The sequence below is a fragment of the Corapipo altera genome, unplaced genomic scaffold (assembly GCF_003945725.1).
Source record: "Corapipo altera isolate COAL_440 unplaced genomic scaffold, ASM394572v1 75, whole genome shotgun sequence".
Classification (NCBI taxonomy): Eukaryota; Metazoa; Chordata; class Aves; order Passeriformes; family Pipridae; genus Corapipo; species Corapipo altera.
In genome coordinates, this window is record NW_020884887.1 from 1,635,317 (window position 1) to 1,651,141 (window position 15,825).

Consider the following 15,825-nt stretch of genomic DNA (forward strand, 5'->3'; position numbering starts at 1 on the left):
AAGATTCTTTTAGGGCTGGGAAGGACAGAATTAGAGGTCTCTGAGTTGCAGAGCAGGTAAAGTTTTCAGTGCTTTCATTTGCAAGCTTTGTACCAACTGATTATTTTGCTGGCAATTCTAGACTTAAAAATGTGTGATTTCTCATGTTTATTATTGTAACTGTTCAGACTTTAGGAGGAAACTTTTTTTTTTTGGTGAATGAGTGTTGTCATCTACTTTTTTTTTTTTTTTGGTTGCATTCTGATATGGGGAAACTTTAATTCAGGAAGACAAATAACAAAATCCAGGCTGGCAGAACATCTGCTTTGACAACACTCCAAGCAGGATTGCAGGGAACTGTCATCTTTGCCTATTCATTACTGCAGAGCTTGTCTTTCCTCTGCATTGCAACCTTGATTTCACCGTAGCATTTAATCTTGGATTTTCAAATCTCTTGCATGGGAGAGGTATATATAACTGTCTTCTCCTGAGGCTGCTGGCATATTTTTGGGCAATTTTGTGTTGCTGAAAGGGTCAGGCATTATTAATTCAAAGGAGTGAAGTTGCCTGTCTGCAGAAGTTCTTTGGCAACAATTAAAATTCAGATGGTTTGCATTGTATAAAGGTGACAGTTCACTTGCAGATGGTGACCAGCTTTTGTCTCCAAGATTTGCTCTTTTTTGCCTTCAGTATCTAATAGACCATTAAAATCACATCCATGTTTTAATAAATGCAACTAAATATCTTTTAGATGGTAAAAAGTAACTGATAAAACTTTATAACTACAAGTGTAGGTCAGTGTGCAATCTGTGACTTGAAAGTCAAAGTTTGTCTAATAAAGTAACTCACCCTCTCTTCCCACCTCAAACATTTACTTATTTATTCATTCATTTTTGTGCAAATATGCATTGTGGCATGATCTTTACCAGGAAAGGGATCTTTGGGAGCATTTATTTATGCCAGCATTCAAAAGAGATGCTGAGCTATAAACATTTCCACCAGAGAAATAACTGAGCCCTAAAATTAAATGCATATGTCAGAATATCCTTCCTTGACTTGCTCTGACACTGAACATAAACTCTTCATGTGAGCGTTAGCACAAAGCACTAAACTTCTGGAAAGCAAAATCTGCATGTAAGTATTTCTGTATGGTTTTATGTTATTTTTGGCTGATTGCTGGCGTGCTCCTATTCTTTCTGATCACAGAATGCACAAGAGGTGATGGGCCACATGCTGTAGGGCCCACTCTCTGACAGTCATTCAGAAGACATAAACCAGTGTACTCCAGTTTCCCACATGAAACATATCTCCAAGACTCAGTTTCTTTTTTTTTTTTAATTAAGTGATGACTTCTGCAAAGAACAAGGCCCATATTATTTCTATCTGAGGCCAAGCTATCTCTTGCCATATCTTCTGTCAACTTTTATCCCAGTAAGATTGCCAATTCTTCTGAGCAGAGTAGCCCAGGTGTTAATCTGATACCTTGTCATTTGTTTTATATCACCTGGAATTGGATTTTGAAACTATTACTCATGCTGTGTGTGTACTGGGATCATTTCTGGAATAATGTGCTATTCAGTATGAATAATGGTTTTGGAATTTGGCATCTTCTTGGGAGCAAGAACGTATCTTGCACTTTCCCTTTTTTTGTTGTGGATAAAGAATAGTGTTTCCTGTCATAAGCCTAAACACATAGGATTATTCATCATGATCTATACAGGATATCATGGGAGATACTTGAAGGACTGAGGCCCAAAGTTTTAGTGTGTTTAAGGCCTTCTATATAAATGTTTTAAATAATTAAATGCCATTTATTTTTATGCATCTCTAATGGCATTTTTATCATTCAGAAATTGTCTGTTCACCAGGGTTTTCACAAATATGAAATATTCAAAAGATTAATTTTGCATTTCAGCAGAACTTCATTTGCCTTTGTACATCAAAGTTTTCCAATGTTGATCTAAAAGCAAACATCTTGAGGTGGTATAGGCAGAGTAAATACTTAGAAAATAATGCTGTATATTGCAGTGGCTGTGAATTGACAATTAAGTGATACTCATTTCATTTTGATTGGCAGTGTTTGATTTAAGTGCCTGGGACTTCATGAGTGCACATACTAGAATTTGTATCAGATGCACTAAATAAAAGTGGTCCATATTTCCACAAGTGACACCATTTCAATGGTAGTAACATTAACTGATCCTTGCCGGATGAGAACACAGTCCCAGGCTTTGTCCATACCTTCATGGACATGAATCAGATGTTAGAAACTCTCACTCATTATATCTCTGAGACACAAAGACCCACACAAGGTGCTAAAGAGCTGGTAATTCCATTAATTTAAATTATCTTCGTGTATCTGATATAACTGTGCTTTTGATGCGGTTTCTGGATACTCTCCTTGCTGAATGAATATCTCTTTAGATAACCACTAAAAGGCACAAATTCCTTCTATCCTCCTCCTTCCAGTGTGGTGATGTATGTTTGGAATGAAACACCACTAATTTTCTCCTTGTGACTGGTTGTGTCCTTGCAGAAACCTCAGCAACAATAAGATCAAGGAGATCCGAGAAGGTGCATTTGATGGAGCTTCGGGAGTGCAGGAACTGATTCTGACAGAGAACCAGCTGGAATCAGTGCATGGGAGGATGTTCAGAGGCCTCACAGGGCTCAAGACCTTGTAAGTGCAAAGATGTGTCTTTGTTCCTTTCTAAGTGCAGTGGGACTGCTCGAGGTCAGGGATTCCTGCTGAAATACCTGTTTCTAGACAACAAGCGCTGCTGCTGGATCTTGCAGCAGTTATGAAGTCTTCAGTTTATTTCTAGTTCTGGGCAGGTTTGAGATTTATCTGCTATTTCTGTGAAATAAACAGATTTTCAAGAATTTCAGGAGCAAAATGACGGTGAACCTGGTGTGTGCCAAATCTGTGCGCTTGTAATCATTTAATACTTCTACTCTTTTGTTATTTCCTGTGGAAATAAGGCACGTGGGACTGTGTACTTTCTCTTATCCATCCTCCCACTCCTCCACCACCCAAATTGGAATTGTTGATCTGCTTTTGAAAAGCCTCATAGTGGGCTAGGAGCTGACAAAGGTAGTGGGCACTCACTCTAAAGTGAAAAGTACCTCTCTTGCATAGTCTGCCCTGCTCTAGGAAGCAAGCACTTGACTAGGTGAGGTCAGTAAATAGACTCTGGGAATCAAAATGCAATTAAAATATGCAATGTATTCATTAGCCACAAATGCTTCTTATGTTTCAAGGTATGGCACAATTACTTCAGCCCTTACTCAAGCATAAAAAGAAATTCAAGTTTCATTTCAAGGACTTTGGTCTGTAATGACAAATATGGAACTTTTGCTGTTCCTTTAACATTTTTTTGTGGTTACAGCCATCTGTTCTTTAATTTAATGTATGCACTTTACTAAGGGATTTGAAAATACTGCCCATAGATATTAAATTAATTTTTTTGCCATAAAGCAGCCTGTGGCAGTGCTCCTAAACAAAATTCAGCATTTTTTAATAAAAAGATACTTAACATTCAAGCTATCCTGCTGACCTGACCTACATTTCCCCCAGCTGATAAAGCAGTCTAAATATACACAGCATGATATGAGGATCTGTGAGTATAAGCTTTCTTTCAGGAAGGGCACACGGTGCGTGGTGAACCATGATATGAAACCAAAGGGTTTGGCTTGAGGGGCATATATTGCTATCCATTAATTGACTTTCTTTCAGCATTAGAATAGTAATCTACTGCAGAGGGGCCGCATTCATGAGGGTCATGGTCCAGTTTTTGTAAAAGACTGTATGTTCCTGAAATGTAATAAATCACTGTGCAAGATATTTTGGTGTCCAAATTTGGCCTTCCCATGTTGCAGTTCTGCATTACCTACAATTGGGGAAATGTTTCCTACTGAGGGCCTTACTTCCCTCATTTACTGCCCTGTTCGTTGTAGAGCTTGTGGTCTTGACCTGGCTTTCAGACAGCTTAGTACTCCACCTGTCAGGTGTGTGTCTCTGTGCCCTGGGAGTCTTTCCTGACACAGTTTCACCCCAGCTGCAATCTCCAAATTACTGAGACCATGGTGCCTCTGACGGTGACTGTACACAGAGAGCAATAATGCAACAGTAACATCGTGTTCAGCCCTCAAACATGATGGCCCTGAATTTCTTCCCAGCCATGTTTAATCTCTGTTTGGTATTTTTAGGTATCACTGATGTAGCATTTAAATGCCCAACTGGCAGACACCAATCTGAGATTTAAATACAAACTCCTCAGGGAGCCTGAATTTTTGTTGTCCACTGCATGAATTTGATACCAAGATGTTTAAGCTTCCTCAATTTGGAGGATCAATTCACTGGAACAGCAGCATGAGCTGCATGTATTTTGTGGATTTCTGCTTTAATTACTGAATAATTTCTCACCTAAGTAGGAGAATCACAACAGTGCAGTGGTGTTTACAGACCCAGCTATTGATTGGCACGCAGTGTAACAAATACACATGAGCCTTTTTTGCAATGGAGTGAAACAAGATACTCCAGTCTTTCAGATTAATTGGGCTCTATCGTGGAGTTCATTGTTACCATAACAACTCCGAGAGATGTATCTTCCAAAACACAGCACTGATTCATCTGGTACAAGCAGTGAGCAAAAATCATTTTATAGGATGATTACTGTTTTTCATCTTCTCAATTAATGATGATAATGACATTTCAGAGCTTGTGCTAGGTCTGAGAATCTTTCCTAAGCTATTCCTTGATTTCTGCTGAGGATGCTGTTCCCTTCCATACTCTTGCAGTGTGGATTACAAAAAAACACCCATGATAGTAGCAGAAGTAATGCAACTAATAGTGTTATTGTCACACACTTCTGGGAGTCTTTCTCAATTGAATTCTGAAATACATCCTGACTTATGATTATCCTGACTCTGATATTTACTAAATTGAGCCTTTAATTTTTATTTCAAGTTTGTCACTAGTCATAACTGTAATTACATACTGCATTCAGATATGGATCTCCCCATCAGCTTCTAATGTTGTGTGGAAGAGATGTGTTTTAAATTCATGAGACCATGTTTACATGAATCTAGCCCTCCTCTGGCTGTGTTCTCCTTCACCAATCAATAAAAACAGAGTGCTTTCCAAAGCCTCTGTTGATGCCCTTGGCAAAGGACCTCCTATCCTGAAATTATATCCCCTCCCAGTAGTTCCTAATTCCCTGTTTTAATCCTTGCAGGATGCTGAGGAGCAACTCTATCAGCTGTATAAACAACGACACCTTTGCTGGCCTGAGCTCAGTGAGGCTCCTTTCTCTGTATGACAATCACATCAGCACTATCACCCCTGGAGCCTTCAGCACATTGGTCTCCTTGTCTACAATGTAAGTCATCTTTTTATGGCATGAACATGCCATGCTGCTGTTACTCTGTGCTTTCCTTTTGAAAAGACAATCTTGCAGCTTGTATCGAAAACCTTATTTAGGGAAAGAAAACTCCGTCCCGGGTTTGGGGAATACAAGATGTGATTCAGAAAAACATTTGAATTGCTTCAGCTGGAGTGGCTGAAAACACTTGGAGGTTGGCAGCCTCAGGCAGGATGACTGTGGGTTTTGCTGTGTCATAGCCCAGTGCAATGTGCAGTAGAAGTTCACATAAAACAACCTCTGCAGATTCAGAAAGATGTAGCTTATCATACACTTCAGCTCCCTGAAGCTGCTTTAGTTTCAGTAGAGTCTGATTTTGTGAGAACACCTTTCTTGGATTTCAGTTAAATTAGTTAAATATCAGAAGAAGTCTACTAGCTAATGCCTAGATTTTTAGAACAACTGAAGAACACAAAACAATCAAGTCTTACTGAATGTGAATTTGAAAATCCCAACCCAAGCTTTCTTTTAATTCTCTTATACTTCTCATTCCTCCTTTGGAATATGTCCCATGTTTCTTACATACTTTTAAATGCTTTTTGTAGTGTGTCCATTTTACTAAAGTGCAGACTAATAAATATGGAAAGAAAGTCTGCCCTTTGTTTCCAGCTGTGAGTGGGGACCCTGGTGTTGCTGTTAATGGAAGTTGTCTGTCCTGAAAATACTGCCTAATTGTCCAGTCAAAATAAACTAGTGGTGCTATTGCATTTCAGCTTTGGAAAGCATTCCCCATCATGTTTGGGGGAAGAAGTGTTGAATCTCAACTGCTTTGTTGCTCACACTTTTCATTTTGTTGTTATAACTTTTCACCAGAAAACCAGTTATCATTTTTGGCATTAGCTCTGTGCAGCATAAGGAACACAGACTCTTCATCCATTTACATTTTGTAAGCTCAAAAGTCTCCTTGAAACTGATGGACACAAAGAGAAAAACAACCAGATTGTTTTTACTGACTGTTTTCAAGTCACTGGTCAAGGCAAGTGGTACTTGCTGAAAGCTTGTTCTCACTGTGCTGCAGGCAGTGCCTGCTCCTTGTACAGTGTGCTTCCTTCCGTGATTCCTTTTGTATTTGGGACTCTCTGAGTCAGTCTGTAAAGTCTTGCATAGAATTGTGTTTGTCATGTTTTGTTAGTAGCCTATTTTCTTATTTTTTCGGCTGTGGAAAAGAGATTATTGCACTTGCTAGCAAGAGCAATTAAAGCTACTGCTAATTAGAATGCCTTGCTTTGGCACTGACTTGTAATCCTGTTGGTTCCTGGCTGTGTCTTGATGAAAAAAGTTTGTTCTTTGACACATTTTCATTGTGTATTTGATCTGCAGACAGAAGAGGTGTTCTTTTGACTTCTTTAGACATTGGTTTAAGGATATAGTGATTTTTTACGTATAAATGCAAAATTCAGCTGTGTTCATTTCCCAGCAGTTCTCCGTTGTAGGTGGATATATTAGATGACAACACTGCTGAAGTTTGACAGTATGACTGCTTTTCCTGTTCAGCCCACACTCTGGGAGTTAATTGGGTATTGTAATGACTTTATTTTTACATCTATTGATATGAGCCAAAAATTCATGCAAAATTCCATTTCCATTTTTATATTGGCATACTTACAGCACTAAAAAATATTGCTCCTTTTGTTCTTACTCTTTGTGACTCAGCCTCATTGATATTCTCAAAACATGGACAGCTCTGACAATAATACCCTGACTAATGGTTTTCAACAGGGGAAGAACATCTATTTTGTAAGTTATTGATAAAAAAATAGCAGGTTTTTATTTTTTATTAGTCAAACTAGCTACTGTAGCATCTTAATTTGAAGTGTGCTTGCACTTGTGCATACAGAGAGTTCAGTCATGTCTTTCAGTCCTTACACAGCCAAGTGGACATATTTGCAAGCAGAACTGGTTTTCCATGGATTATTATTCTAATAGGTGCATGGAGCTAATGCCAGAATGATAACTGGTTCATCAGAATAACATGCCAGTGTTCTAGGATAAACTTAATCTGAATTCCAGAATATATTTCCAGCCTAATTTCAAAAACATCCAGATGTGTTTCAGCATGTTTTTTTAACAGGTCACTAGAATCCATTTAAATAGTTAATATTCTATGGCTTCTTTGCAATTTTGAAGAGACACTTGTAGTAGGATATGCATATTTCATTTGTCAAGACTTCTATTTCCCCTTGATTTTAAAAATATGTCTGTGTCCTTGAGTAAACACTCCTGAATTTAATGATAGTACAACATCCCTGCTAGAAGTTTGATTGCTGTATTTCTCTTTGAGTGGCTAAATCCCTATTTTATGTGTAGGAACTCTGATTATTAATGATGAATTTTTATGTCAGTTTGTCCACTCAACATTACTGTTGGTGATTTGAGAACTCCACTTGAATAGCCAGGTTGGACAGTAAAGCTTTTGCATATAATCAGCTTTTCCAGACCTTATATTTCAAGCCAGGTAGGGAATTTCTTTTCCCATGTGATACTTTAAAGAGAGCCTTGATCTTACGTTTTTATCAAAACTTGCATCACAGATTTGCCATGGAAAGAGCATTTATGTATAGACATGTACACTGCATTAAAGCAAAAAAATCACTTCTCTGCAGTTGGAAAAGGATGAAATTTAGATGTTGCTAAAGTAGCAGGAGGACGTGTGCAATTGCTGACAAGATAAATTTGTTCTTTTTTGCCCAGAGTTATTTGAATTCCAAAATAGTAGATTTGCTTATTTATTAATTTTATGTGTAGCAACCCATTTATTTCTTTCTTATTTCCTAAGAAGAGCATAATCCAAATTCTAACCCAAGGATTTAATGAATTTGGTCATATGTTAACCTGTGTTTGCCAAGAAGAAAATGAGGATTTGTGGATAGTTACTGCTGCTCAGCTAGTGAGCAGTAGCACATTAAATCAAAGCAGTCTCTCCTCTCTAGACAAGAATAATTACTATTTTTGGAGCATTTTCTCAATTAAATGGTGGAACGTTCCTGAAACTTTTTGATATGTCTCAGTAAGATGCTCTCTGGACGTGCAAAATGTTCTTTACAACTCAGAGCTGCTAGTATTCCAGAAACCTGATTATACACACCTGCTGTTTGTTTCCAATTGTGGATTATTTAATTCTCAGGATCTGTGTCACGGAGGTAGTTCTGTGAACATGATCTCACTCTCTTCCACCGGTGGAACAAATGGCCTTTGAAGTGTTCGTTGGCTCCCTCAGCGCTGGCGGTTCAGTCATTTGGTTCGAGCTCTCTGTTCATGCCAAAGTAGATCAGCGTGGAAAACACACAAGGCATCCTGCATGTGGTCCCATTATGGATTAAAGAAAATGAAAAACAATTCAGAAGGAAAGCAGCTAGAATTAGAGTAGTGCTTTCAGGGCTTCTCTACACCTTCTGTCTGAAAGCTCCCGTGTAACCTGTTGGTTTTCTCACCTCTCTGTGGTAGGTTTGAATCCTGCTCAGCGTGAAGCAGGTTCAGTGTTGATATTACTGAACATTCTGCTGAGTTTTCTGCTCCCCCCCAGTTCTCCTTCTCCACAATGTCCAATAGCCTGTGCTAGATCCACGTGTGATTACAGCAGTGATTGAAATGGGCTGTTCTGCAGTGCCAAGAACAGCTGTAAACCATATTGTGGCTCTGTGAAGTTGGCCTAGAACCTATAGAATTTAGGAGTTGGTTTGGGTTTGTTTTCTTGCTGCCACACCTCAATGGAGCCATATGTGCTTGTCTTCAGCACTATTGTTTTCTGAAGGAATTGCTTGCCTGAAGTCCTTTAGGTTTGTGAAAGTGCGTTGCCAGTGAAGGCTTACAAGGTCTTCAGCTACTTTGAAGTACCTGTTTCTTGGGCCTTAAAATTTCTTATCTCAAAGAAATTCTTGATTTAAAGAAATTTCATTATCATCTTTCTTTCTCTACTACCAAAATAATAACTCTCAGACATATTCACACATGACATGCAAATTCCATCAGTGTTAGTTTAGATACTTCATTTTCCGTACAGAAGCTCTGCCAGCTCATTTTTTCTTCCATGAGGCAACCTCAGACTGAGGCTGTTTGTTCTCCCTGTCTGTGTACATAACATAGTCAGCTTCCTCTTTTTTACAAGTGAAACAGTAAGTACTTTGGTTTATAAATATATCTGTATATTTAGATATTAATTACAATCCTAGTCCTTGTATAAAACCTACATAGAACTTCCCTGATCTGAAGGATGGAGGAGGGATCTCATAGAAACAGATGGCAGGGAAGAGCTTGGATTTGGAGCCCCTCATCTTTGTGCAGTTATTTCAGTATTTCTGCATGTTCATTTGTAATGCAGTCGTGTCTTGTTCCCTTGCAGTAATTTGCTGGCCAACTCCTTTAACTGTAACTGCCATTTGGCCTGGCTGGGAAAATGGTTGAGGAAGAAGAGAATTGTCAGTGGAAATCCACGCTGCTTGAAACCCTTTTTCTTAAAGGATATTCCAATCCAAGATGTAGATGTCCAGGACTTCACCTGTGACGGTAAGAAAATCCAATTAATTTTGGCATTTGGGATAATGTTGGCAGCTCTGTGAGAATGTCCCTTCATGTCAAATAGTGCTGCAGGATAAACATTTCAGTTTAGTGATGAACAAGACAGCCACCTAGAGATGATCATTGTTCTCTATCAGGAGTTTATTTTTATTCTTGGTTTCCAGTTACTGAATTTATACTATTTGCACCTAAATATAAAAATGAATTTACTATAGACAAATGTTCTGCTTTATCTAATCCTGTGTATAATCCTGGGCCTTCCTTCCACTTCCTTATTTATACACTTAGTTAACACTCTGAAACCAGTGGGAATGGTGCTTGCTTGGAAAGTCTTTTAGTTTTGGATACTGTTCAGGGTCACCAGTAACAGGTATGAATACAGGGAATTAAAAAAAAATCTTAGGTATTATTTTAAATGACTCAGTGATGCTTAATACTTTGTTGGGTCTGTATTGAAAAGAAAATATCCTGACATTCGTTTCATTTTCCAGGTAGATTTTTTGACTTCTGATCAAGCAGATTTTAAAGAAAATAGTAAGGAGAAAATTGCCTGATGACTGCACTGCTAACTTTACTTGTAGTATGTTAAGATCAGATAGGCTGGAGCTGCAGTTAGTCATAGCTCTAAAGAGACCATAAGAGTGATAGAAGTTTCCTACTAAGAGTAAAAATTAATTCCTATCCTAGTGAGCAATCTGGCAACAGGCCCAGGTGCTTGGGCTCAGAGCTCGAGGGACCCAAGTTTAGTCATTAAAGAATCATTTACTTTTAGTTTGGGAGGAAAAAAAAAAAAAATCCCGGTCCCCAAAATGACATTTTACACTTGGGAGAAAAAAAGAAAAATCCTTGTGCACAAGATGTCATTCCACACTTGGGATCTTTCTCTGTCATTCAGTCACTCAGAGCCCTGGGGAATGGAAGGTAGGTGGTGGCAGGGTGTGAAATGCAGAACACAGGGGAAAATTAAATATGCTGAAAAAACGTGCTCTTTCTGCAGGTTTGTGAAGGACTTTGAATTTTATTTCCAGTCATTAAGCTCAGCTGGGGAGAAAAGTTAAAAAAAAAAAAAGCCTTCCCTATTCCTCTGTAGGTTGGTGGTGCCTCCCCAGCCCTCTGAATGCAAATGACTCCCTACCCGTGCAGTTCAGGGTCATCCTGTTATCTTATATCAGGGCTTCCAGTCTTATTCTTTAATCTCAGTGCTTGTGGGTGCCTCCAGCAGAGAGAAGAAAGGAACAGATCTGCCTCAATTAGTCCTCGCATCAGTTAAAAGGCAGAGCCAGGCAGCACACAAGGGCAGGCTGTGTGCTCTGTGTCTGTGCTGGGCAGCCCGGGCTGCCTGTGCTCACACACAGTCGTGTGGTTCCTCTCCCTGTCATCCCAGGAATGTGCCACTAAGTGTTTCCTTTCGTGTGCATCGTGATCCTGCACCGTGCATGTGCCTTATGTTTTGCAAAGCCTGTTGCTTTTGGGGAAAATCCATGCTTTAATGTTCTTAGCTTCAAAGAGCTGGTTTCTTCTGCAGAAACCCTATTGTTCTTCAATTTAAAGATTTAATCTGCTGTTTATGGACCTTTGGAACCGCTTTTGGAGAAAGTAGATATTTTTATGTGTGCACAGATGGATTGCCAGCAGTTGGGAGTATTCTGCTTCACGTGTTTGTTTGCCTGGCTATCGTTGTCAAAAACAATGAGGCTTTACAATTCAGATGATAAACAAAGTGCCAGGCTGACTTCAAAAAATAAAAAATAAACATCTAAAACCTGAATTTTAAAAAACTCTTCCTAAAGCAGGGTAGGTAGTGAATATCATGTGTCTAGATGAATTTAAGGGCATCTTAAATGATGGTCTTAAATTCATTGTAGTTCATTAAATTAATGGTTAAGTTCTCCATTTCCTCTGGGACATTGTGGGTGGGAGAAGGATTTGGGATTCACACGACTGATTGGGCTGCAGTTTGCAGAATTACAAAGTAGATTCTCCTTAAAAGTATGGCTATTCAGTTTATGAACTGGTCATGTTGCCTGAAGAACCTGTATGAAAGCTGACCCAAAGAGCTGGATGTACTTTAAAATATCACAATTGTTCCCATGGATTCAGGGGTGTCCCTTCTTGGTCCTTGTCAACGGTTTTATCTCCAAAGGGGCTGATTGGGGCTGGAAAACTCACTTCCCCATATTCCACCTCTCTCCCTGTGCAGGTAATGATGAGAGCAGCTGCTTGCTTTCACCTCCTTGTCCTTCCCAGTGTACCTGTGTGGACTCCGTGGTTCGCTGCAGCAACAAAGGGCTGCGGATGCTGCCCAAAGGAATTCCCAAGGATGTGACTGAGCTGTGAGTTACCTTTTACCTCACCCCTTTCATCAGAAGTTCATGAAATTACATCCTAGGGAGGCTTTGGAGGTCCCTGGGGGGTTTGCCTTTGACTTCAGTGATTTTGTGCTTTGGTGCTTCCCATATGTTCTGACTGTAATTTCTGTACTTATTTGTCCCTTGACTGAATAAATTGCTCTGTAATGGGAACAGGGTTTATCTCTCCTTGTACCCATTAATTCTGGGTGTAGGGAACAAATGCATATATTAGTATCAAGTAATCCTGTAGCACTTCTGCAAAGCCCAAGCTCACAACGGGCAGTTTGAAGGGATGATGGAAATAAGTTCCTGAGTTACGCAGCTGTGAGCTAATTATCCTCTGAGGAGATTAAAAAAAATGGTGATCAAAACAAGGAATTCTTTCTCCAAACCTCATGAAATGGCTAAAATAACAGACAATTAGATTATATGGTAAAGTAAATTCATCCTAGTTGAGAACAATCTTCCTTGTTGTCTTTTCATCTACTTTATACTGGATTTTCTTTCCATGGAAAGAAAAAAAAACTGGTGGAACTGCTTGGCTTTTAAACAGTTGGCAGTAGAAATACTGAGCTTTTCCCCTTTAGGCCCATATTCAAATCTATCCCAGGTGAGTCGTTACTGAAACTTGTTACAATCTCATCAACCTTGCTATGTGAAAATAATTGGTTGAGTTAGTTGTATGTTCAGTGAATTTTATAATGAATTAAAATCTGATTCTGCTATTTTCTAGTATCTAGGATTATTTTTACTCCCTTCACAGTGGGACAATGGGGTTTACACTGTTTTTACCAGTCTTGTAGTCAAATATTGTTGCTGAATGAGAAGGGTACTGGATGTGCTTGTGGCAACTCAAATTAACATGGAAATTTTGCATTAATGAATACATCTTGGCCTGTGTTCTCTTATATATTGCCATCAGTGGTAAGAAGCCTGCAAGGTGATTTCTGCTCTGCTCTTGTTCAGGTTTCATTGCATTCAAATGGGACTTGCCAACACTGAGATGTCACAGATGTTACTTTGATTTCCACTGCCACACCGAGGAATTTTTATGTTTGAATTTTGCATATTGAGTTTTACTGATATTATCTGATACACTGACAACGTAACTTTCACAAAAAGAGTGAAATTAATCTCACATTCTTGAAAACTGCTACATTTCTTAACTGTTTCTTGGCAAATGAGGCAATAGCCTGGAACTGAGCAGTTTGAGTTCATAGGAGTTTACGTGACTGTCTTCTTCAGTAGGAACCTCTTGGCTGTGCAAAACTCTAGTGCAGCTTTCTGCTTTCCATCCAGAAATGTGTCAGCAGAACACTGTCAGCCATGGACTGCCTGGCTCTGAATATTTCATGTTCTGAAAATATAACCTTGAATCTGTCCCAGCTGTCTCAAAATTCAATCCTGATCTCACTCTCAACCAACAAAAATTGAGCTCCTTATTTGTATCTATACCAAAAGATGGGCTGCAGGTACTGAAGCAAGAAATTTTATGTGTTCATGGAAACTGTGACAAGAATGAAATACGTAAATAACAAATAATCAATCTTACTTCCCTCTCTTCCGCATCCAGATTGAGATAAAGATGTTGCCCATCATCTAGAAAGGACTATATCGTGCAGGTTCCAAGTTACCAGTGTGAACTTACACATTTTAATTGTTCTGTGTTTGAGAATTGCCATTGTTGCTGTGATAAACAGTATCTCCTGTGCAACTCCACCTCTTCCCTCATCTCCAGGGCAGCTGGAACCTGGCAGAGAGAACCCATTAACTTTCTGGGCACAGGGTGAAAGAGAGTTATCTTTTTCAATATATTAACACTCAATAAAATAAATAAGTAAAATACCCCCATTTCCTTAGGGCACTCCTAGATCCCTTGAACTGTCTCCTAAGCCTGGAGTATCCTCTGGAAGCTGTTTTGTTTCTGTGGTGGCAGTGGATGTCTGTTTAGCACTTGAAACCAGAATGCTCCTAAGGTACCTGTTGCAGAAGATCTCAGTGCTGTTGGATGTCTAGAGGGAGCCCCAGCAGCCTCCAGGGCAGGGCTGCCTTCACCTTCCTCACTGGTACAGCCCTCAGAGGTGCTCAGAGACACTAAAAACCCTCCCCATGTTACCACTGCCCCCACTCTCCTTCCTCACTCCCACATCCAAGACCTCTGGACAGTGTCCTGGGCTCCCTGTGCTCCCACCAGGCACTCGCCCAATCCCACGGTCACTGAGGACAGAGGTGGTGACAAGGGGACAACAAGGACATGAAAACCCTCTTGTCCTGGCAGCCCACAGCCCCCTCCCTGCAGGAGACCTGAGCAGGGATAGGATTCAGGGGAGCATTTTAGTGCAGCTTTTCTGAATGCACCACCCTGACATTCGTAAACTTCCACTATTGACGTGTTCATTTACCAGGCACATGAATTCCAGTGCTTTTTTATTTAACTGCAGTGGTTTTATACAACATGGCTTAAGGGAAAAGAGCTGCCACGTATCTAGTTAAACCAGTCTGTTGTGGCTGAATACAGCCTTCTCAGAAGTTCTTTTAAATTCTTTTAGAGGTCTTAAAATAGTCTTAAAACAGGAATCCTTTCCTTGTAACAGCTATTAAATAGCAATGTGCAAAACTGAACATATCTCTTGCACAGGCACACAGGGAAAATGTTACCCTTTCTGGGTCAAATTTCACTGTACCTAAGCTCAGCAAAAAAGATCACCAGCAAAGTTTTATTGCATGGTGGACTGGAGACACAGGCTCACTCCTTCCAACTTTCTTCCAGAGTTTCTGGTTTGGATGTATATGTAGACAAGACATGTGAAAACCATTATCTCCTTCATATTTAGAGCTTGGAATGACAGGAGACATCCCTATGTTTGGTTTGTACCACCCTTGGGAGGAGGGATTACCTTGGCAGGGAAGGCTTCCATCTAGAACAGAGTTGAAAAGATCACTAAGTCTCCTGACTTTTTAGAGGAATGATGATGCAAGAAATTTCTAATTCCCATTTAGTCCTTCACAAAACCCCATCATCGTGGGCAAGCTTTCTTCCAGCTTCTCAGGAATATGAAAATAATTTGTTGTTTCTTGAAAATCCCTTTGCTGTATATTTACAAACTGCCTGCATTTTTTCCCCCCCTGTTTGCCCTGAAGAGAAGCCTTGGGTTTTTTGGCCATACTCAGTTTTCTGGCCCAGATGTTCAGAAGTAAAACGTTCATGCAGTGAGCTGGTTTGGAACTTCACCTCACTGCTGCTTAGTGTTTTAGGCTTTCCTTTTCTTCGACTTTTTTTCCCAAATCTGTTTGAACCAAGTTTCCCATGCTCTTTTTCCTTTTATGTATTACCTCAGTGTGTGAACACTAGGTTTTTTTTCTTTTCTTCCACAAAAGTATAGTCTATTTCTAATAAAGTCTTATCTGACAGCATCCAGCTGCTTTTATGGACCTACAGCAAATAATATTTTGCACTGGGGAAAAACATTGGAGGCAATTATGTGGACGGCGTGTGCACAAGCTGTAACATAATGAGTGTGGTGTGTTTTAGAATAAATATGTACTCATCATGTCAT

The 15,825-nt window shown here is 39.6% G+C and overlaps 1 protein-coding gene across 2 annotated transcripts in view; it reads left to right on the forward strand.

Moving 5' to 3' along the window:
* SLIT3 (slit guidance ligand 3) overlaps positions 1 to 15,825 on the forward strand; it is a 477,403-nt gene that overhangs the window by 370,716 nt on the left and 90,862 nt on the right. For both annotated transcript variants that reach the window (XM_027643335.1, XM_027643336.1), the window contains 4 exons: positions 2,516 to 2,659; positions 5,217 to 5,360; positions 9,742 to 9,905; positions 12,118 to 12,250. In XM_027643335.1, the coding sequence (XP_027499136.1) occupies positions 2,516 to 2,659; positions 5,217 to 5,360; positions 9,742 to 9,905; positions 12,118 to 12,250 (585 nt within the window). The remainder of the gene's footprint in view (positions 1 to 2,515; positions 2,660 to 5,216; positions 5,361 to 9,741; positions 9,906 to 12,117; positions 12,251 to 15,825) is intronic.